A 22,888-nucleotide genomic window follows, 5' to 3' on the forward strand; every position below is an offset into this window, starting at 1 on the left:
ATGTGAGGAATGAGAGCTGAAAACACATACAGAAAAGGTGTTTATTTACCCATCTCAGTGAGAGGGTGTGCCCAGGTAGAGATTTCTGCTTCATTGCGCTGTCTTCGTTTATAAGATTATTTTTTTTTTCAATCAAAACCACACACAAAAAAAAGCCCAACCTGTTCCACCACTGCAGACAGAGAAAAACCACTGAACTGAGCTTTGTGAAGAGTGCTGGAAAACTACTGAAGCAGCAGATCCTGGGCATGGCCAACTTTCATCCCCCGCAGGGCTGGCTTCTTTCTCCTTCCTTCATCCCCTGAGCTGAACCTCCTGAAAACAAAAAGCAGTCCAAACTTCATTCATTTCTTCACAGTTTTAACCACAATCCCCTTTTCTTGTCAAGTGGGATACTGCTAGATGGTGAGAGTTGTAATTTACCTGTATTTTTTTACAAGAAACTGCAAATCTGGCCATCTTTCCAGTTGCCTGCTCAAGTCAGATTGCCAAAGCCCAGCGTCACTGAAGGCCCTGACCGGATTAGGCAGGTAACCTGTGTCAGCACTAACAGCTCTCAGGTGAAGGAAAAATAATAAAGAAGACAAATTAGCAACCCCACATTTTCCTCGTGTGGCAAAGAGGAGGCTCTCCAGCACCCACCAGGCAGCTCATCACAGCTTGAGAGCGGACGTGCTGAGGCTCCAGCAGCAAACCCCTTCGAGCTGCACTCCCAGTTCTTTTCTGTTGCTGGATTTTCAGGTCAAGGGCCCTGCTGCCGCTGGCAGGGTATCTGCCTGAAAAGGAAAACAGGAGTTCGGCGAGAGCATTTCAAACAGACTCACAGTTACACCGAGCATTAAACATTCACCACAGCAATATTTTAGAGGCTCCTTAGCAGTTCAGGTAAATTTTGTTCTCTAACTCTGCACTGGCAACCACCTGGATTACTCCAGTTCCAACTATTTTTCTTCCAAGTGGAAATCTTTGGCACTTTGAACTCAACATGCTTGTCTGATCTGTGCCACTGCTTGCCTTACCTCGGGCTCAACACATTAAGTAGCATGAATTTGTGAGTAAAACCTACACCACTGTTTGCATAGCAGCGTGACTCCTCATCTAATGTAATCTTATCCTTATCATTAAGATAATTATCCTGATTCCAAGCAAAAAAAAGCAAAGAATGCAAATTACACTTGCCCAGCAGACTGGCATGGCGTGATCACTATAGTGCAGCCCAGAGCAGAGGAAAAAAAGGACATTTGGTATAGCATGTATTTATCCCCTATGGTGGGACAAATGGTGTGTGCATCAGGTGGCTCACAGAGTTACAAAACCAAATCAGAAAATTAGCGAAATGTATTGCATCATCTTTATTAATTTTCTGAGTTAACATTACTTCTAAAAGCTAACATGAAGCATTTTGAACTGATGTTAGATATAGATTAGAGCACTCAGATATAAAAAGGATGATTGACCTGGGCAAAAATAAGGACTGGAATTTCATCTGCTCAGAAATTTACAGTGATTTATGCGTGAGTTTTGATTTTGTTCTGTTATGAAACAACTACTTGAAACTATTAACGTATATCTGATCTATTCCTGGATTTTGTAAAAAACACTTCTCAAAATAATTTAACCTTCTCTTGGTCTCTAAAGAGAACATCATCACAAAGCTGTTGAAAGCTTTTCCTGAGACAGACTGTTCATGGAACAGTAAAACTAAAATAGTAACTTACTTCTTATAGATCAATGAACTAAGCAACTAAACATATGGCTTTGAATTAATTCTTGTCCTGGTCCAAGCTATAGGTCACCTGATTTACATTTCACTGTGTGTCTCCTGATACGAGGTGTTCATGATGGGCTTCCATGGGTCCCTCCTAAGTGTCATGGGAAGAGTTCGAGCTCATGATGAGCTGGATACCCCACCTGGGCATCAGCCTTTCCTGTGACTTCAGCAGGAGTGAAGCACACTCGTGGCTGCCCTGGGAAATGAGTGGCTACGTTTTCAAGCAAGTCAGCTTTCAAACGTGCCGCCTTCTGCAATGCGGTGTCTCCGCTCTCCTGAAGATCTGGGGAAAACATGAGCTTTTTCAAGAAGTGTACCTCCTCATGAATCCCAGTGTTTGCTTTCACTCTTTTGTATGCTTTTCAATAGTCTGTCACCCCTGTCAGAGAGGATCTCACTATCACTTGATGGACCTGGCTGGTATGGCAGGTATTGTGGCATTGTTCTTTCCACCGTTGTCAGTTCTCAGCCACGTTATCTCATTACAAGATAGGGGTGGGAGATCATAAAATATTTTGAAAGCTAAATGCCAAAAACACTACAGCCTGTGTGCTCCTTGTCTCCTGACATCTCCATAAGTATTGACCCAAAGTTCCAACCTCTAAGTGCATCTATAGTTTCTACTCCTGTTCCTCCCATGCATTACCTCTTTTCAAATGGATTTCCTGGTCCTTGACTGGTGTGTCCTAAGGTCAAACCAAACTGCCTACGGGTTGGAAGTTAGTTTGGACTTTTGCTTCATTCTGGTCTTGGTGTCTGTTGAGACTGCAGACAGAAAGCCTGGTTAACACCAGCTGGGATAGGTACAGTGTGCAGGCAGAGCCACATGCTGAGGTGCCTCTGAAATTTCAAGCTATTCCATAAATTACTCCACCTGGTAACACTGGGGCACATCACTGACATTGCTGGGCCAGAACGCAGATGTGAAGAAGTGTCACCACCTGCGCAGCTCCGTCTACTCACCTCCAGCGGGGAAATACTCTCACCAACACACTCACCACCGAATCCTTGGGCTTTTTCTCCATGTTCTGCACATTCTCAGTCTGTTGTCTGTGATGAGCAGTCATTTGTGTTCGAGGGAAAAAACTCCCAAACTGATTCCTTAAGTGCTAGGAGGGCTCCAGGACCCATGGCCCTGGAACTAGTTGGCAACTCCAAACATGCAGCCCAAATAGCTGTGAGTTAAATCAAAGGCACTGCAGGGAAATTAGAAATTCTTCTGGTTTCCTTTCCTTTCACACCTCTTCTACGGCATCTCACATATCAGTAACATGAACCTTTCTGTTCTTATTACCTGATGAAGTTCAGAAGTAACTGATCAGAGCTAGAGCTCATGTTTTACACATGACAATGGGCAAACAAAGTTAATTAAATGGGAAGAGCTGAAATTTATGTGGTTTTGTTCAATTAGACTTTTACCAGGGTTGAGTTTTACAGATAGGTGTGGTTTCCATGAGCAAGGTAAATGCAGTGATGTGTCAAGGCTGAAAATTTTTACATAGACCATTCCTGAAGTTAATGAAGTGCACATCTGCTAAAAAAAAAAAGGCTGATATTAGTGTGAAAGTGATGTGATTTTTACATTAAGAAATAGAATTAGTCATTTAAAGGACTGAAGTAAAGCTGTTCCAATTAAGCTAGATTAGCCCTTCAGTTCAAATACAGAAATGTATTTCTGGAAGAAAAGTAGGTCTAACTGATTCTTCATTTACATGGGTGGCAACATTCTCCAGGGCTTGCTGAGAAAGGTGGAGAAGCAGAGCTAACCAAGCTGGCTTCCCTCCCGTGCTGGAATCCACCCAAAAAAGCAGTGCCAAAGTTTGACAGAGAAACTTTGCACTGCTAACAGGCCCGCGTGAGGTCACACAGACAGGGTTTTGTCTGATGTTTAGAAAGCTGAATGTTTTCTGATACACTATTAACAGTATAGAGTATCTTCTTGTGATTCAGTAGGGTTTCAATGTATTTATGAGACAGTTAAAATAAGCTACGTTTCAATATAGAAAAAAGTCTCAAAGTGGTGAGAATGTGTGATTTCATATATCTTATGAAGAACAGTATTAAAAATACCAGCCCTTCAGTTTTCAGTTGGGTGGTCTTTAAGCTCAGTTTTAGAGCATGCATGATGAAGACATGAAAATAAGACTTCCAGATGAAGTGGGATTTTAGGAAGTGTATCATTACTTGATTTGCATTTAAATTAGTGGAATGCACATTGAGATATTCTGGAGAGAGCCACTGCTTTCTCATCTGCAGACCAGATGAACATCTTTGAAAAATCCAGCCCCTGCACACCCTTGGCTAAAAGGCAATTGTGAGAGAGCTCTCAAACACTATGAACTGTATCAAAACAAGTCAGTTAATAAAGCATCACTGCAAATATACATGGCGGGTTTTGCTTTTACAAGGGGAAAAAAATGCTTTTCAGCATTTTGTTGGTCACTTGTATGGTAAAGTTGAGGCTACATTTGGCAGCAGCTGCTCCTGGCTCATTTAATCACCATGGAGGCCTGTGCATGAGCACCTGGAGTCATGTCACTGGGGACGCACTGTGGCTCTGCTGTGCTGGGTAACGAGTGCTGCCTCCTCACACTGGAGTTAAATTAACAACTTCCACAAGAGAGGCAACGCACATACAAGGCCCACTTCAGTAATTCACAGGGTGAAATCTGTAAAAGAAACTTTTGATTGCCCAGACCATGACCTGTCAGCAAAAAATTATTTTGCTAGTGTTTACCTCTGTCAGCTTCTACCTGGAGCAGGGGAGTCCCAGCATCTCCCTTGTGAAAGCACCTTCTGCTGCAGGATGTATTCTGACACATCTCCTCCATCCTTCCATTGTTCAGTTTCCTTCTATCGCTTCTCATTATGCTTGTCTGAACACTCATTAAGAGTACAGATTTCTTTTCCATGCAGTGAACCAAATAAACATACAACAAAATTTAATTGAATAATGAATAGACAATCTTTCGGCTCTTTTATGACAGACCCTTCTACTTCAGAAGAAACAAGTGTTCACCTTCCTTACCTTCGACAAAGGCAGCTCAGACCGGCACCTCTGTTCTCCCTGGCTGGGCAGTGCCTGGTGTGGGGCTGGCGAGGATGCTCAGCTCCTCTTCCCTCCATCTGGCAGAACATTTTTTTTGTACCCCATAAAGCAAAGCTTTGGAGCAGAGAGGTTTTTCCCTCTCTCTCTCTCTCTAGCAAGCACTAAGAATAGGCTCCAGCCTCCTGCTGCTGGGCACGAGTATCTCAGCCCCTTATGTCTTCTTACCTTGGCCTCAATTTCAGTTACTCTCTAACTGGCAAGTTCTGCAGATGTTTTGCAGGCCATCAGAAAAGACTCTGCGCATATCGGATATACCTTCCTTTGAGGGGTCTTGTTGTCTCTGTGATGGCTCTTGAGTTCCCTTCTCTTGTCGAGATCAAACATCCACTCTGGATGGAAATCCTGTGGTCTCTGCAAGGCAAAGCTTTATGTGTATTGCTATTGTGCCAGAGAGGTTGGTATCACACTTGCTAGATCCTTCCATGCTACAGCAAATCTCTCCTGTAATACCTTCCATAACCATCATCATTATGCAGCTTACTGAAGATTAATGGTCTGATTCTGAAGCAGCTTAGATCTCTACAGCTTATACTGGCTTCTCACGGGTTCGTGGCTGTTCTGCCTGTAGGTGAATAAAAGACCCTGTTTTTAGAGCCATACTTACGTGCTTTAAACTCATTCTTCATTATTTACAGCAATGAGCTTGTAGCAACATCTTCCCATTCTCTATGTTTCTGAGTGCAGACAGTCTCTGCTGTTCTACAGCTTACCTGCAGACTGACCAGCTGCTGTAACTGGTACCAGTTCTGGTGTTCGTGTCGCACCAGAAATTCTCCTTTGGCACCTGTTATTGGACTCACGCATTTCACGGGAGTCCTGCCTGCTGCTGCCAGCAGGAATGCAGTTCTGATCTAACAGGTCAGTGCCCATCATGTTTATTCAATTACCTTCTACCCATTCATCACACCCAGAAGATGTCAGGATGGAATTTTCAAGCTCTAGTGTAAGCAGAAAAAATACCAAAAAAAAAAAAAAAAAAAAAAGCTAACCGAGGTCAACATGACCTTCATGTTCTTCTATAAAGCCTCCTTTTTTTCCACCTTCCCCCATGCACTCTCAAAGTTGTGGGAATATTTTAAAAGTGCAATCTCTATTTTTCAGTCCTGAGAGACAGAAAGATGACCTACCTACACTATTTATTCAGAAATACAATTTTTCATTGTTTCCCATCTTTTACATCATGATCTAAGGTCCTTACAGCCCTGAGATCCTTGTATTTTAATACCACACTTTTACAGAAACGGTTCATAGATTTGGAAGGATCAACATCTAAAATGTGCAAATAAAACTGAGAAAACAAAAAACTTGTTCAAATACTTTTTTTTATTAGTTAAAAAAAAATATTTCCACAATGCCTAGAGATCCCAAGTGCCAGTGCAGATGGACACGAGACACAGATCAGTGAGCCCGACCAAAACACGCAAAGCGAGCGGGTCGGGAAGCCACGAGGGAAGTGGGGAGGGAGACACACAACCCTCTGGGTACACGGCTGCGCTTTACTTACAATCAGAGGAGTCTGGCTTACATATATTGTACGATTTGCTTATGAGGGAGGTGAAAGCCTACAGAGCTGAATGTAGTTAGTCTATGGAGAGTGGGGTTTTCCTGTTGTAGTGTCAGCTAATGTTTCCATGTATGCTCTTGGAATGCTTTCTTTTGAGCTACAAGTCACTAAGTTAATTAATTGCCTTCATTTTCACCCTGTGAGAGAAGACAGACAGGAAAACAGTTAAATATTTCCAGTGAAAAACATATATAAATAAAATTAAGAGAAAAATCAATGTTGGTAGTCACCATATTAAAACCCACTCAGGGCTTTGAAAGGACATTGCAGGTCAAAAACTAAAAGAGCTAATTTAAGTATAGAAAAATCTGTAGAAAAATCTAGCTTGTTATCTAAGCATCTATAGAAAAACCTAACTTGTTTCCTATAGCTCTTCTAAAGTATGGCTGCAACCAGGGAAAAGCTATTCCATATGATGACAAAACCACAGGATAACATATATGTGCGTTTACACACCCAAATCAAGCAGCAATTTAATCTGTCACTCATGACAAATTCTTGGTCCGAAAAAAGGAAGAGGTAAAAGTGAGAACCCACAGCTTGGGTTTTGTCAAATAAGTCCTGAAAACGGGAATACCAATGGGCTCCACATGCAGTAGATGTATGATCACAGATAGCAAGGGGAAGATTGTCCTGGAGAAAACCAGTAACACAGATAAAGCCCACGCGTGGTCTCGAGAGCCCAGGGACACGGGGAAGCCACGGCCGTGGCATCACCTCACCTGTCCGCCGCTGTCTGTGCTTGCCACGGGGGCCCCCTCTCCCGCCACCCCCGGCTGCTCGGGCGGCTCCGGCCCAGCCAGGTCCTCCTGCCAAGTCACAAGAGAGATGTTTGTCCTCGCCCGCACACATGAAGTCCTTGCCCGAATCTCAGACTATTTGAGCAGACTGCGCGGCATGGGTTTGAGCATTGCACACACTAATAAAATACCAGGTGTAATAGATGGCAAATATTGCTCAAAATCCATTTTAGTGTGGATTGTTAGAGCAAATGTCTATGAAAAAACAATTCAATTTCTTACAGCCTCATTTAGGCTCTTTTTCACACGGAAAATCAGTTATTTTTGTGAAGTTTTCCTTCCCGTCACCAAGACCAGAGTTTTGACTTCTTCCGTGTGAAGAAATTTGGTAGTAACAAATAAACTTACGTGGAGTGCTTTGAAGCACCTGCAGTTGCAGCTATTGTCACCAGTTTGCATTGTACGTTTCTTTTCTTTCCACCTAGCAGTCTAAAAAACTGCTTGTAAACCTTTAAAATATAATTTGAGGCAGGTGAAAGTGAAACAAAGGCAACAGCCTGGGGTGCTGAGCTGCCTCAGGAAAACTGGGGGACAGCCCATATGAACACCAGTGCAGTGCACCCCTTCTTAAAGGGAACGAGCACCTATTTCTCTTGCAAGAGGGGAGTTCAGCTCTGGCAAACGTGGGAATAGTCATGGAAAAGGCGATCCCTTCCTCAGGATACTGCATCTGAGAGTGATGGATAGGCTAAAGAATCCCTGCTCAGCTACTGTGCTGCTTATTATATCCCTTAAATGGTGCTCCCTGCCAGGAACCTGCTCCAGAAGGATAGCAGTGACGCATCCATCTGTTTTTAGAAAGGGAAACAACCATGTTTCTGGAGGGTGTTTCTAAACAGTGGTGGAGGAACCAGCACAATGGCAGGATGAAGAGGTGTCAGGCTGTGTTAGGCATGGCTTCTCACAGCCTTTTTCTCACGCACTTCCCAGCCTGCTCAGAACAGGGAGCAGGAGATGAGGAAGGGCTGCATTCCTCGGCTGGGCGTTAGCTGCCGGGGATCTCAGGGAGCGGTCAGCAAAACAATATACAGAGGAGGACCGTGTGGTGCAAGGGTCTTCACTCTGGATGAAGACCCAGAAGTTCCTGGGTACCAGCTGCAGCTCTAACACTGACTCATAGAGTGATACTGGGCAAGAAAGCAAGGGTGAAAATCCAGCTTCTCTGGAGGACACCAAGAACTCTGCCACTGTTTGAGTGTGCATCTCCTCATTAAATGGGATAAAATATTCTGAGAGAGAGGCATGTTGCAACCCGAAGTAATTAGTAATGCTCCTCCTGCTCTTGAACAGCAAGCAGATTTATTTTTCCTCTCAGAAATTATATATTGTCTTAGAAAAAGTGTTTTAAATGAAAAAAAAAAAAAAAAAACCTGTTTCAGTTTGTTTCTTGTATTTTTTTCTTGGGGGGGGGTTGAATCTTTTTGGCCAGAGAAGAAAGAAAACCAAAGTAGTTTAACATAGTAGCTAAGTGAAACACAAGACCTTAGAATTCATTACAGGAATACTATACAAGTTTTTAAGTATTGATATCTATAAAAATATATTTTACATCAAATATATATACTATAGAAGATTTATGTGTATAAAATACCATATTTCACCAAGTTTATGAAACAGTTACATGTTCAGATATCACTAATGAACAACTGAACAAATTAGGACCTGCCATTTATAAAATCATTCCTGCACAAAGTTAAGAGGTCTTAAATAGAGCATACTATAGGCTTCTGGGTTCAGATATTTTAATATGTTTTCTTAAAAACAGATTTTAAAAGTCCACAGGTTTTGCAAAAAAAAATTTAAAAATTACAATTTGATTCTTCAGATTTCTGTATTTCACAGGTTCAATCAAATTCCCTCTTTCAGCTCAATGATTGTGTTTTACATTCTGCTGGCTGAGTCCATACATTAAATGAAATTTATATTTTTATCCATATTATGTCATAGGCCAGTGCTTTTCTTTTCACCATCTCTGAAAATTCTTGAGATGAACAACCTTATCAGGACTATCTTCCTTATCTAACAAAGGAAGCATGCAGAGTCTAAATGTTGGATGCTGGAACATTACACTCATCAAAAACCCAACAAATGCATCTGCAAGCAAAATGTCTTTTATTATTATTATTATTTTAAGGCACCAAAACCAGAGAGGTTCACTGACAACCTAATCTGCTGCAAATTTAACAGCCTGCAATGGGACATCAATTGCATAAGGCGGAGAAAGGTTCAGCCTCACGTTGTGCTCTTGACCTTGGGCGCTGGAGCAAAAATGATGCTACTTGGCAGCGTCCCCAAACCGCTCCCTTGTACACCCTTAGGCAACCTGTCAGCTCCTATGGACGGGCCGTCCTGGATGTGTTTCGGGGTGAATTTGCTTGGAGTGATGCTGGCAGCTCTGACTAAGAGGTCAACTCGTGATTAAAGTGAGTGGACCCACTGACGGGATGGACAGACGGGCGTGCCGAATTCCTGTCTTAGCCTTCAAATCCAGGTGGAACTCTTGGGGTAGCTTTGGATTGATCCAACTCACAGCCAGACTCTCAGAGTTTCCTGGGGCTGCTTATACAAATAATACATATTTAATGATGTTTACATTTAATCCTATGGGATTACTGGGGCACAGCCTTTAGCCATGAGGCACACACACAGTCTTGTAGACTTTAGGCCTTCACCAGTGCCACCTACTCAGCCATTCTGCAGGTGAAACATGTATGTGTGGATGCAATAATGAGACCAAAAGGGAAGCACAGAAAAAATGCCTGTAGGCAGAGTACCCGACTCCACTCCCTGCCCCATGGGACAATGAAGGACACCACCAGGATGCATCACTGCATCAGTGTAGTACTGGGAAGCTTGAATACAAAAGAGGAAGTTTGAATACAATGGGGAAGAGTTTTGACTATTTATTCTACTTAATTGTAAGGTAATTTGGCTTTTGATTTCCCTGTTCCTCCTGCTCAGTAGCTCTCACTTCCTTGGCCTCTCAGTTGCCCTTGGTTGCTCTCCCATAAGTGGCACTCACCCTGCTCAAACTAACATAAACAGGGAGGTCACTTATCAGCTTCTGCTTCTAATTCCTTCGGTGCAACTGTCTTAGCATTGGTGGTGTCGCGGGGTTTAAGTGAACAGAATTAAGGGCATGAACATGAACCATTCATATTCAAAATATGCAGTGGTTATGAAAGCAATAAGCTGGGGTACGGTACATGTGTGCTAGATCAAGCGCAGAGAGAAAAGATGAGATCCAATGAACACGCCCAGCGGTTGCACATAACTGACAACTACTCAAATAATTAATGAAGTGAAATAAAAAATGATCAAACCTAATTCAAAATTACAGAGCCATGAACTGACAACTACATCATATAAAAACTGTCAGGGCAGATAGGTCTAAAGGGAAAATCTAGGTGGAGGGCGCGGAGAAGCATCAGCTACTGGGGAAATTCCTCCACTCCCTGAGGGACATTTTGTGAGTATGTGTGTGTGTACGTACGTGCGCTTGTTCCCAGCCATGTGGTGTCTGCAATGCAGCAAAATTTGTGCTGTGTCATGCAGACAAAGAATTAATCCTCTTCTAAGACAGGGATATTTAGGAGGTGGTTATCTCACTAAAATCCCTTAATGTCCACCCCAGGGAGTGGGATGTGTGCAGAGCCACAGGCAAAACAAATTACTCCTTCGTCTCACTCCTTGGTACATCAGAAAATAATGTTTTAACTTACATATTTTTTACTTAATTCTTAAAACCTCCTCAAATCAGTCAATACCTTCTCGTACTCAGCAGTGACTAGGCCAGTGCCAAAGCCCTACTAGGCAGTGCCAACACTACTCGAGGTTGCTCTCGCCTGGCGACTGGCACCCCTCCGTAGGTGTAGCGTTACTTCAGCCCCATTTCCTTCTGCCTGTCTCCGAGCGCTCGCACTGAGGACAGCAAGGAGCAGTGGGCTGCCAGCTGCCCCGTGTGTGTGTCCACGTCTCAGTGCCTGCCATGTTCCACAAAGGGCTGGATTCTTCCCCACGGCCAAAGTCGCCACCTGATATGCCTGCAGAGCTCAGCCACCTTGCAGCTGCAGCCCCAAGCAAAACTTAATCCCGAATCCTCAGACCGTCCCACTCCTTGCTAGTACATGCCTGTCACTGATTCAGGCTATCAAATGCACAGATTAAATGTCAACAAGCTCTCCGTAACTGATATTAATACTGAGAATGCTGAGCTGGGGACATGCATCCAGGACCACTCGGCTCTCCAGATTCAAGTCATCCTGTTGCATTGCTCAGTGTTCACCATTCACACAATCCCCGGGTGCTGTGAACAACCCGTCTACAAAGTCAGCAGTGAACAACACCGGAGATCATTGTTGAAAACAGAAACAAGACATTAGCAACTGCTCTTTGCAGTTAAAAAGGAAGAGGATGGGATGGAGCATAAGCAAGTCTCAGGACTGGATGCAACAGCTCTCTCAAACTTCGGGGCTGGAATGCTTGTGTATAATTTCAGGATTGCAAGATTTTAACAGTGGTATTTGTTTTTTAAAGATCTAACTGCTATACCTTCTCACTCTTCTCAGTGTATCTCCAGCGGGTCCCTCAAATGCATTACAGTGCCCGGTGCTGCTCTTGGCAGCTTCTGGTTTTATTTCCATTAGCTAATTGTGGAGCACAACAGAAGCAGATCCAGAGGGAAAACAGCGGGTGTGGGGGCCCAGCACAACCCCTCTGCTCCTTTCAGGGCCCTCCCTCTGCAGCAGCTCTGGCCCCATAGCCATGAACCATCAGCAGCTCGGATGCACTTGGAGCTCCTGTCATTGCTACCCAAAAGGTATCCAGCAGATGTACCTGAGGTACAGTGAGTGAGGATGACTAGAAGATCTGCACTCCTAATTTAAGCTGATGTAAAACACTAGAGGAGATAACCCTTGTCTTTCACAGAAACAAATGCTTTTCTTGAATTTCTTTCTCCTGTGACTTCTTTCACCTTGCATTTCTCCTCTTATTTCCATTCTGCTGCCCACCTCTGCTATTTGACATTACACCATGATGTCATATCCAAAGCAGTTTCCTGGCTCCCTCAGTCTGCCCTTTAGCATGAGACACATGCCACATTTTTATTTCTTGCTCAATCCTCATTTTAACTCTCAGTCACAGTTCAGATACTCCAACCCTCTGGAAAACTCAGTTTTTCTATATTGTCTGCAGTCTGCATAACCCAGAACCATTACTAGGATGAAGGAACCGCTGATTTTCTAGGGGACTACTTGCACAAGGATGGAAACAGGTAACATCAACCATTTTGGGCTGTGAAATTACCACCTGTAATGCGTAGCTCATCAGACTTTGAGGGAAGGACCTCACTAGGACAAAAGGGAAGAGGATTGCTGCTGCTCTGCCCTTGCAAGAAAAGGAGACAGTTCAGTACCTGCAGGATGGACTCCTACCATCAGCAAATTCCTAGTTCTCCTGGGCCAACCACCCCGCACCCAGCCAGTCAAAGGGTAGTAGGGGAGGGCAGTCTGGGCCCACGGAATTAGGAATGAATGTTTGCACTCCTGCAGCCTAACTGCTGTTCCCTGTGGGAACAGAGATTAACCTTATCCCAAGGGCTTAGCAGAACTTCTGTATCTGCCCTTTTCACATGCTTTCAGGAGGACATTTTGCGTCACTCGTAGCTGCTGTTCTGCTCTTTTATTAGGCTATTCTCTCAGGATTTATATGGCGTGCAGAAGTTTTGTTTCACTTCACAATGTGTTTATATGCAGGCCAGGAAATTAATCAGCAAACTGTCTGAACAATTAAAACTATTTTGGCCAGCCTCTCTTTGCTTCAGTTCTGGGTTTGGGTGTGTTGTGACTCATCTAGCTTAGGTTGCTATCAACTTTATTGACCACAGCTCTCTAAAGAGGGGAAACGCAGCCGGGCCTACCAAAGAGCTGCCAAATATCAGCCTCATGTACTGTACAAATGGATGCTGTTTGTTGCCACCTGGTGAAAGCATCTTCTCTAGTGATCAACATTGCCTTCATCCAGGGAGCCATTCTGCTCCTTCACATGCCTCTTAATCCCCTCACTTGAAGCAACCCAGTTTCTCAAATTAGGCTGGAGGACAGAAGACACCTTGTTTGAATCAGGTTTAATCCATGCATGGTTTGGGTCACGTGGCCTTTATCAACAAGTGTTTGGTTGTTGTCAAAATCAGCACAAAGCAAAGCAAGAGGGTCAGGCTCTCTGCTGGGACCAGATGCTTCTGTACAACAGGTATGAGGCTCGGGGTGCTCACTGCAGCCTGGTTGTGTTTCTACTCAAGTCCCTGGAAAAAATGCTTTTCTACATTCAGAAGAAAACAGGGAGCCGTACTCTTGCCACCAGTGCCCACTGATGGGACAAGATGCAAATCGATTAACATGTCCATCTGAACACAAGAAAATACTTCTTTCTTTCCTGTGAGGGTGGTCAAATGCTGACACAGGTTGCCCAGGGATGTTGTGGAGCCTCCATCCATGGAGGTATTCAAAACTCAATTGGACACAGTCCTGGGCAACCTGCTCTCATTCACCTTAAAGGTCTCGGACTAGGTGATCTCAAGAGGTGCCTTCCAAATGAAATTATTCTCTGATTACAGATTAAGCATTATATAATAGTATTAAACATTATATAAAAGCAGATATTGCTGAAAACCTCTCATTTAATAGGTAAAACCATCAGATGTAAATGTTTGCAGATATTGTAAGTGTAATGTAAAGACAACTCTTCCGTATTGCACATGACTGAAGAAACAAACATACCTTTCTTACAACTCCTGTAGTAGCCACGATGTTCTCTGCTCCTTCTACAGTCTTGTTTGCCACAGTGTTCACACTGGCTACTACGGCTTCTCCCACCACATTGGCCTGTTCTTTGGTCTTCTCAGCAACTAGGATTTCAAGAAAAGCAGAAAGTCAATGATCTAGACATTGCCAAAAGGTCAATAAAACAACTGCATTAAGAGAAGAAATTTCACCTGATACAGTCCTTATTTGGATTTTTTTATGTGAGGTCATGTCTGGATTTATATCATGTACATTTAGATCATGTACATTCGTCTAACTCAAAATGCTGCTCAGAGAGCAGCACTGCAGCCTATCAGTCTTTGTAGGCAACTGGAGAATGAAAAATTCACTGTAAGATGCTAAGGGACATCTGTGCAAATTAGGTATTTGGCATTGCAGACTGCGTGTGACCTCTCTCTGGGTACCTTCTGTTTGATTTAATACACCTCGGTAGGGAGGAAAGAAAAAAAAAAAAAAAGTAATTTAGTAATGAAATTCTCCAGGAAAAGGATCCATTCATCCATTCATCTCTCTTCCAGGCAGTTCAGAGGGCTGTGCAGCCTTGGAGCTTGGGATACCCAGAAAGATCCCTCAGGGTCCCTGACTCTGTGGCTTCCATCAAATGGAAGGTCACGCAGATTAGTGGTGTTGCCCAGAGACCTTCCATGTGGCAGTAACGATGGCCTTATCAAGATGTCCAGCCACACAGCACAGACTTCCACATCCTTTTCAGGGCTGTGCTCTTACCTGAGGTCACACTTTGCACCACGCCTTCCTTGGTTTTGGTACCTGTGAAAGGAAACACATGGTCCATCAGTGCTACCTGGCAAAGAACCCTCTGGACATGAATGGCCACCTGTTCTTACTAGGTGCGGTGAGGAGCTGTGGTGCTGCCAGCACCTCCTGCTAGGACACAAGCCCTTTGTGGAGGTGGCAGAAGGGACCAGCTTTCTTCCCCAGTGAAGTCAATTAGCACCTTTGTGTTGGGAGTTGGATAACTTCAACCACAAATTGTCTGGAGATTCCTAGACCAGAAAAATCTTGATTACAGCATGCTTAAGTAGGAAGAATTGTCCCTGAAATATGTCCACCAGTTGAGTGGATGTAAATCAATGTTAAGCTAATTGTAAAAATGAATGAGTATTAAGTGACCTGGTGAAATCTCACCTGGCCTTTCAGCAGGATCCTTGGCTGCAGTGGTCATTAAAAGCTTCAGTCTACACTTCTAACAGAGACTCTAATAAAGACTTCAGCAAAACTTGAGGCTGAATTTACAGGACAACTACCATTCTACTACATACCTACTAACTAGATTTCCATTTTGGTGCCTCAGCTTAGGCTGTGCCTGCTTTCAGCAACACGCAGAATGTAGATGTTTTTATCTCAAATTATGGAAGTCCACCACATGTATGCTTACATTGCAATTTATCTCGCTGTTGTCAAGACAGAAAAGCTAACAGGTTAGAAGGGCATTCAGTTTGCAAGATGAGTTGCCTTTAAGGAATAATTAATCTCTGTGGTTTTCCTCCAAGTGATCTGCTATACATCCCTTCCATTCGTATACCGCAGCACATGTTAAATCATGGTAGATGGACAAAAATAAAGGATTAAATTTATCTCTTGGAAGTTAAATAAGCATGTGACAAAAAGTTTCACTGGTCCCACTTTGCTGTATTTTGTAAATCAGCTCTACCTATACAGGCTCTTTTCAAGTTTCCCATACTGACACAACAAAAGGATTTTTATGGCCAACTGTCAAAATGATAGAAATATAGAGCTGGGCAGATCTTTAACTCCAGAGGTTCTGGAGCATCCATGGGTGTGGTGGGAGAAATGAGCTACAAACCACATTTAGTTCTCATTAACAGCCTGAAAAGCAAAACAGGTGCAGTGCCCTGATAACAACAGATCCAGCCCAGCTCTGTTCTGCCTGGTACATATTATGTATTATTGAATGTAAGTCTCAATTGTTGATTTATTTTGGTGGTTGTAATGGTTGCCTGTGGCAAAACAAAGCTGTTCTACTACAATATGCCCTCAACATTTCGCTCCACCCTCCCAAACTGTGTTAAAACTGAAGAGATGAATCTTTGTACTTTATTCTTGTTACTGCTATAAGCTCCAGTTCCTAATGACGCATGTTACGTGTGCACTGCTGTAAACTGGATTCAACAATGATGTCTGTGATACATAAATATGTACAGATGCACAGCAGTGAACAGAGCAGATGCAAGTCTGAAGCCATGAACAGCAACTCCTGAACTGGCCAAATGCACACAGTTCAACTCAGACGCCATCCTGCTTCAGTTTCCCTCCCAGTGCCATTCCGATAAAAGACCGCCACAATATTGATTTGACATACAAGATCTTCTCACACCAGACACAGATGTTCTAGTTTATCACTTCCTTGCTGGTTTTTGGTCAAAGAGCAGTTGTCGGGTAAGCGAAGTATATAATTTGCTGTACTAGCCTTGCATATGTTCAGTTTTGCAATAAACATGCTTAGTGAGACAACAGCTGTACTTCTGTATATTTTTTTTTGCTAGGCTTTTGATTTAAGATGACTATCTGGGCTCAGTTCTTTTGCAAGGGGAGGGTACTAGGTGGGTGCTGTATTTTCTGGTGAAAAATAATTCCAGAAAGGAGGGATGCAGGTAGAAGAAAAATACCTGAATCCATTTTGTGACAGAAGCAATGGCAGTGAGATGTGGCACAGCCAGGGCGAGCCTGCCTCATCTTCCCAGCCCAGTTTCCTGACCACACCCAATGACTCAGGCTCAGCATCCATCCATGATGCACCACATGAAATCGGACCTTCTGGCAGATATCCCTCCCAGAAACCCGCAGTCTGTTGAATCAGAAAGTGATCACCTGATGCTCAATCTCATTTCACCCATTAGTCCTTGCCTGCAGCTTGTGTACACAGAATTAAGAGTTCATGTATCCTGTCTCCTCCGAGTGCTGTGAGTCATCCTGAAGAGCTTTGGGATGGCAAGGGTGCAACTGAGGTGGTGGAGTGCTGCGCAGTGGGAAAAGAGTTGTAGCAGAAAAAGGTATTATGAAGTGCTGTAACTCCTGCAGGAGTTCACGATGGAGTCATTTTGTTTAAGTACAGCTTGGTGCGTTGGGGCTTTCTGCAACATGCATGATTGAACACCGTTCTGGAAAAATGGAAGTGCATTCTTTGTCAAGGCTTCCTGAATTATAGTATTAAACAGTACTAACAGCCTTATGTTCAACACTCTGATGCAGCTTTGCATTAACTTCATTAATTAACTTCACCATCACATTTCTCCCTATTTAAACCAAACACAAAAGATAGCCCACTGAATCAACCTCTGTACCCACAATAACCGTGCAAGAACCCACAGCCAAATCAGCATACCCAGAGGCTGTTACAGTTTGGAGAGCAGACTGTGACTTTACTAAGTGCAAAGATGGCCCAAGCTACAGGATTTCTCTCTCTTTTCATGCACCCTCTTCCCTTTCCATGGCAGGGCAGGAGCACCCCAGGCTCCTTGTGACCCCAGAGCGATGGCAGCATCTTTACCCAGCCCCGCTGGGAACCGCAATGCGGTGCCAGCAAGGGAGGGAGGCACCTCGGGCTCTGCCACAGGTTCTAGGAACTGAACCTGCATGGCTTGGAGAGGAGGGACGAGGTGACTGCAGAACCCCAATGACACTATCTGCTCCAGGAGGATGCTTCTGAATGAGTTTTCCTTTTCTTGAGGCAGCAGCAAGTGACTCATCAGATGTGGTGGTTGTGCCCAGACATCTGGAATCCTCCTTGGAGGGTCAGTGATGAGTTAACACAAACCTGAATAAAAGTCAAGGCTCCACTTAATCCACCCCAAGCTCTGGGGTTCCCCCCTCCCTTTCCTAACTTTCTGAAAAGACCCTCAAGCTTTTATACAAGTATTATTTCCTCCTAGCATCCAAAGATTTAAGTTGTGTCATGTGACACTCCAGACCATGCTGCTAGGATGGGGCTCTGCAAGGGAAGAAGCAAGGAAGGAACAGTTCAGGTCTCTGATTAACCCTTCATGTGTCACAGACTGAGGAAATGTGTCACAGACAGCATACTAATCATTCCAACTTTAATCGATAATACCTGGCCTCCACCTTCTCTATTTAAAAAAAAATCAATTCTCTCAGCTAATCAGCATCTGACCTTTACTTTTCCTGCTTGTGAAAGACTGAATATCCCCAAAGGGCTGAGCAGACCTGGGCATGCAACAGGAACTGAGTCAGCCCCAAGGCAAAGGACCAGCCAGTACATGACAGGGCAGGAATTGGAGGTATACCAAACCTCCCAACAAACCAAAACAAAAAAAGGAGAAAGCACTTCATCTTCACCTTGATCCATATTTGATCCTCATTCAGAGATTTAGGTTTTAGGAAGGCTTTTAGAAAATGTTTTTTGAAAAGGTTACAATCTCATGAGCAGACTCTGTACCTCATGGCTGTGCGGGAATGAAAAACAGGTCACAGTGTGGAGAGATAGGACATGGCTGAACAGAGATGTGAGGAGTTATGTATAAAAATTTGGAAGAGTCCTTTCTGACATTCACTCAAATCAGGAAGCAGCCAGAGCAGCAGGGATGCCACAATCTGACACCTAGATGTGACATTTCACAGGCTGGGGTTTCAGTTACTGTGGTTAGTTTAAATATTTACAAGGATGCTGTTTACCTTTCTTCTTCTGAGTCAGTTTCAAACTGAAATGTGAACTGTTACATACATTCATTCTCAGTATGCCAATAGTTGAGAGTTTAAAATTTTGCGATGAAGACATTAACAGATCTGCTACACATACAGTTTGCAATTCCTTTGTAGCTTACAAACATACGTTTTTGTAATTTTTGTAATTTACAAAATCAGGAGCTATTGTCAATATAACTGTTTTAAATATAGTAGCTACGTACAGCTGCGGATGTTGCAGCGTGATAGCAGGAAGATCCTGCGTGTAAACTTCCTTACTAAAAAAAACCCAACTCACTCCTACATCTAGCAAACATAAAAAGCTGTGTCAGGTGCAGCAATCAGCACCGTGGCAATCAGTCTTGGGAACCTCAGACTTCACAGATTTTTATAGTATCTGGAATATCTGACCATCCAGCCATATAATTGCATGCGCTAGATAATGGAGATGGCAGGTTTCAAGTGTGACCTTGAAGAGGAGGTTTCTGAAACAGCACATTAATTGTGAGAGAGGTCTCCAGCAGGACACCAGGCGTGCTGTTTTCCAGATTCTATCCTTCAGGCAAAATTAATTTGGGTGTCCCTTGTAAAGCAAGATTTCATTCCCCATGTGTGCATGGGGAATGAAACAGATCAGTGAACCAGAGAAGGATTTCAGGACAAAATGGTGCGTTTGTGGGGAAACAGATGCATCCTGCAATCCCCACTTAATAATGCTGCAGGGTCCTCTCAGGGACCTCCTCAGCGTGTGTCTCACAGTGCAGAGGCGAGGTGGAGTTCAGCAGCGCTTGGATGCCTGGAGAGTGAGTGACTCACCCTGCAAACAATCAGTGAACAGACATAACAGAAACCTTCCACCTGGGCATATGCTCCTTAACATTGCATTAGTTCTGCCTCCCCTGAAGTAGTGGTCTTTTCTATTTCTAATTTGCAGCTGGGGAAACTGAGGCACAGGGAGGATGTGGCACCCCAGGCTTACACAGCCACTTCGTGACAGAGCTGGGGATGCTATCCAGACCTCCTGCCATTCCCTTCCAAGTTTTAGCCACAATATGATTTCCCCAGACTTACTCAAAGACAGTGTATGCAGCAGTTCATGCTCAAATGTAGACTGAAAATAGTTCTCTCTTACCTACATACATCACCCCTTCTTTAGTCTTCTCTGCAGCCTCTGTCACTCCCTGCTTGGTCTTTTCTGCAGCAGCCACCACACCTTCTTTAGCGATGGAGAAACCTTTCTTAAAGACATCCATTCTTGTTGCTTGCTCGGGTATTACCCGGACGATCTGAGGGACAGCAGCAAAAAGCACCTCTAGACAACGACTGCAATGTGCAGTCTTACCCTCAGTGGATACTCGGTTTCTCTGCTGGGCTCTGTCTTTGCTCTTACTCCTCGGCTGGATGAAGGCAGTGTGGCAAACCTCACAGCCTCTGCCGGCTCTTATTGATGAAGTGCACTGCACTGTAGCCAATGCCTGTGAACAGCTGATACTGAAATATTAATGATATGGATCTGCTTGGTAAGATTTAAGGAGGGCAGGAGAGAAGAGAAGAAGGAGGACATCAGTAGGTAAGGGACTGCCTGGAAAATTTCCAGACAGATAAAGCTTTTAAAATATGCTGCAATGCTCTCACTCAAGGATGCTCTCATGTGAAGAGGGAGACTTTTTATCTGAAGAGCTGAGTTCCTGAGAGGGCATCTCCCCAAGGCTGCAGCAGGAGGCAAACACAAGCTCTCCTGGGTCCCCAGAAGCTGGAGAGCATGTAAAGCTGGTAGCGTTTGTAGCAAACAAAACAAACGGAGTCAGGTTTCTTGGTCTGGCAGTTACCAGAATCCATCCTGCACAAAACAATAACAAGAACATGATTTCTAGTAAATAGAGAGAAAAAGGGAACCAGCTAGAGCTTGGTGCCAAATGAAGGGAGCTGGGAGTCCCACTTGCCAAGTTTGTCAAGTCTGAAGTTGGCCCCTCAAGGCATTTAGTATAAATTACAGTTCCTCCTCAGCTGCACATCCCATTACAATGGTTCATGTCTGAAAAATCAGATGCCTGTTGGGGGAAATCCTGTTTCTTATTTGTTTCTCTGAGTTGCTGTATACAGAGCTGTGCCGCTGCAGAGTGAGACGACATTTTACACCAACGTCACTGCCTGTGTCAGAGGTCTGTGCCGCAGAGCACGGCAGGGCAAGAAAATCTTCCAGCTGAGAAGTGATTGGGGAAATCTTGCAGTTTGCACAGAGGATCCATCCAGCCTCAAGGCCCCCCTAAGAAAAAAATGCCAAAATATAGAATCATTATTCACAGTTGGATATCCTGATGTGCTTAAAGTTAAACTCAAGCTAAATTGTTTTCTGAAGTAGATTCAGAGTGGCCTAAATCAGCTATTGTCCCGCTAGCACAAACTGATATTCAGCGCAGGGACCTGTGAAAGCAATTGCTGGTGCAACATGCTGATTATTTATTTTTATTATTATTTAATGGTGCCTTATCTGAAACAGAAGCCATGGAGCACTGGCCTCTGAGCACAAGCCCTGACTGGCTTTGGTTGCTTTTCCTTACGAGGCAAACAGAACAAGAAATTCAGAGGTTTAACTGTATGATGGGAGGGTAGCACGCTGTAACATCTTGGAGTGCAGTGGTCCCTAAGCCACTGCCACCATGAGTTATCAGCCTGGAAGGGTCAGATGGGGAATGACTACAGAGAAAAAACAAAAGTCTGAATAAAAAAATGACACATCTGTACATACACGGAAACACGTACACAAATATAGTTCTTACCATGGAAGTAAGCTCATTCCTTTAGTTTTGGGGAGTGTTTTTTTACTCCATACTGAAACAGCTGAAAGACTGTTGATCTGGAAAATAACATACAGATTTCTTAATCTTTTTCTCACAAATGGATCTACTTACTTAGAAATGAAGAACAAGAGTTCAATTTGAATGCAGAGGAGCCATATCTCTGACAGATTAATTTATCAATTTATTAATTGTTAATTAAAAAGAGTGCAAGATTCAGAGGAATGCCATCACAGCATACCAATTATTGTAAGAGCTCTCATTGTTCCAGATTGGCAGCAAGGAGTGAAAAAAGATTTTTCTTACCATCTTTCAAAATTTCCCTTAGGTGGCTGGTTGACCACTATCCAAGGTGTACGGCTGGTGTCCATTTTTGCTCCCAGTGTATTCTTAAACTGGAGATGCATGTCTCTTCTTGTATCACACAACCACTGGTTTAAGCTAGCTGCTCTCAGAGTCACTCACATGACTTCCATTGATTTCATTAGGCACAGGGCAAGAGTCTTGGTTCTACTACATTTGATAAAAAGTGAATTTCCCATCTTTGGGAATTGCTACTGGCCCCACTTAGTTTTTCACTACGCTTCCAAAAGCATTAAAGCAGAGCAGAGCACTTCCAGGGTTATGGGTTTTAGTGGTATCTTCAGGAGAATAACCAGCCTGATAAGGGCCAAGGAGAAGTGTATTTTGATTGTTAAGCTCTTGCTCTGTCATTGCCATTTGTACAATCAAATTCTGTATATTTTGCGTTGCTACTAAAGGTAACAAATATGTGAAATACCAAGCCATCCTGGGATGTAAAACGTGGATCATCACCAGACTGAATTAGCCAATACTTGCGTGGGATACTCCTTTCCTGCCTTCTCCTCTCCCAGTGACCTTCAGAAAGAGCTCACAAGAGGCATTTAAACGCCTTGGATCGCTCCCAAGGCAGCAGGCAGTTTGCACCGGCGTTGTTTTACCTTGAAACCCTTTTAGGAAAGCTCTGGACTCAGGACAATGCTGTAGGTGATCTATATAGGGCATCAATAATGGCTCCTGAACATTTGCCACCCCACGGCAACTGTGGTTCCTATTTCTGTTCTATGCAGGGGATCCAGTTCTGAATTGTTGCCAATCCTGCATCGGGTAAACCCAACAACAGGAGTTAATGTAAGCAACCTTGGCTTTCAGATTTTGCAAAGATCTCAACTTTGTGACCGAAAAACAATTTTCCCCTTGTATGAGATAACATAAACAGCAGCTTAAGAGAAGCTCCTCCATTTGGAGAACCTAAATTCCCATCTCACCTGACAGCAACCTCTCTTTTTCTGTTACCTACCTTGGAACACTGGAGAGAGGT

The 22,888-nt window shown here is 43.6% G+C and overlaps 1 protein-coding gene across 1 annotated transcript; it reads right to left on the bottom strand.

Annotated features, from left to right (window-relative positions):
• Nucleotides 1-6,185: 6,185 nt before the first annotated feature.
• SNCG (synuclein gamma) lies at nucleotides 6,186-20,503 on the bottom strand. The gene is made up of 5 exons (XM_005511585.3): nucleotides 19,881-20,503; nucleotides 14,795-14,836; nucleotides 14,024-14,151; nucleotides 7,167-7,253; nucleotides 6,186-6,581 (listed from the first exon to the last, which is right to left on the bottom strand). The coding sequence occupies exons 1-5, from the start codon at nucleotides 19,999-20,001 to the stop codon at nucleotides 6,561-6,563; spliced, it is 399 nt and encodes a 132-aa protein (XP_005511642.1). The 5' UTR covers nucleotides 20,002-20,503; the 3' UTR covers nucleotides 6,186-6,560.
• Nucleotides 20,504-22,888: the final 2,385 nt, after the last annotated feature.

The sequence above is a fragment of the Columba livia genome, chromosome 6 (genome assembly GCF_036013475.1).
Source record: "Columba livia isolate bColLiv1 breed racing homer chromosome 6, bColLiv1.pat.W.v2, whole genome shotgun sequence".
Lineage (NCBI taxonomy): Eukaryota > Metazoa > Chordata > Aves > Columbiformes > Columbidae > Columba > Columba livia.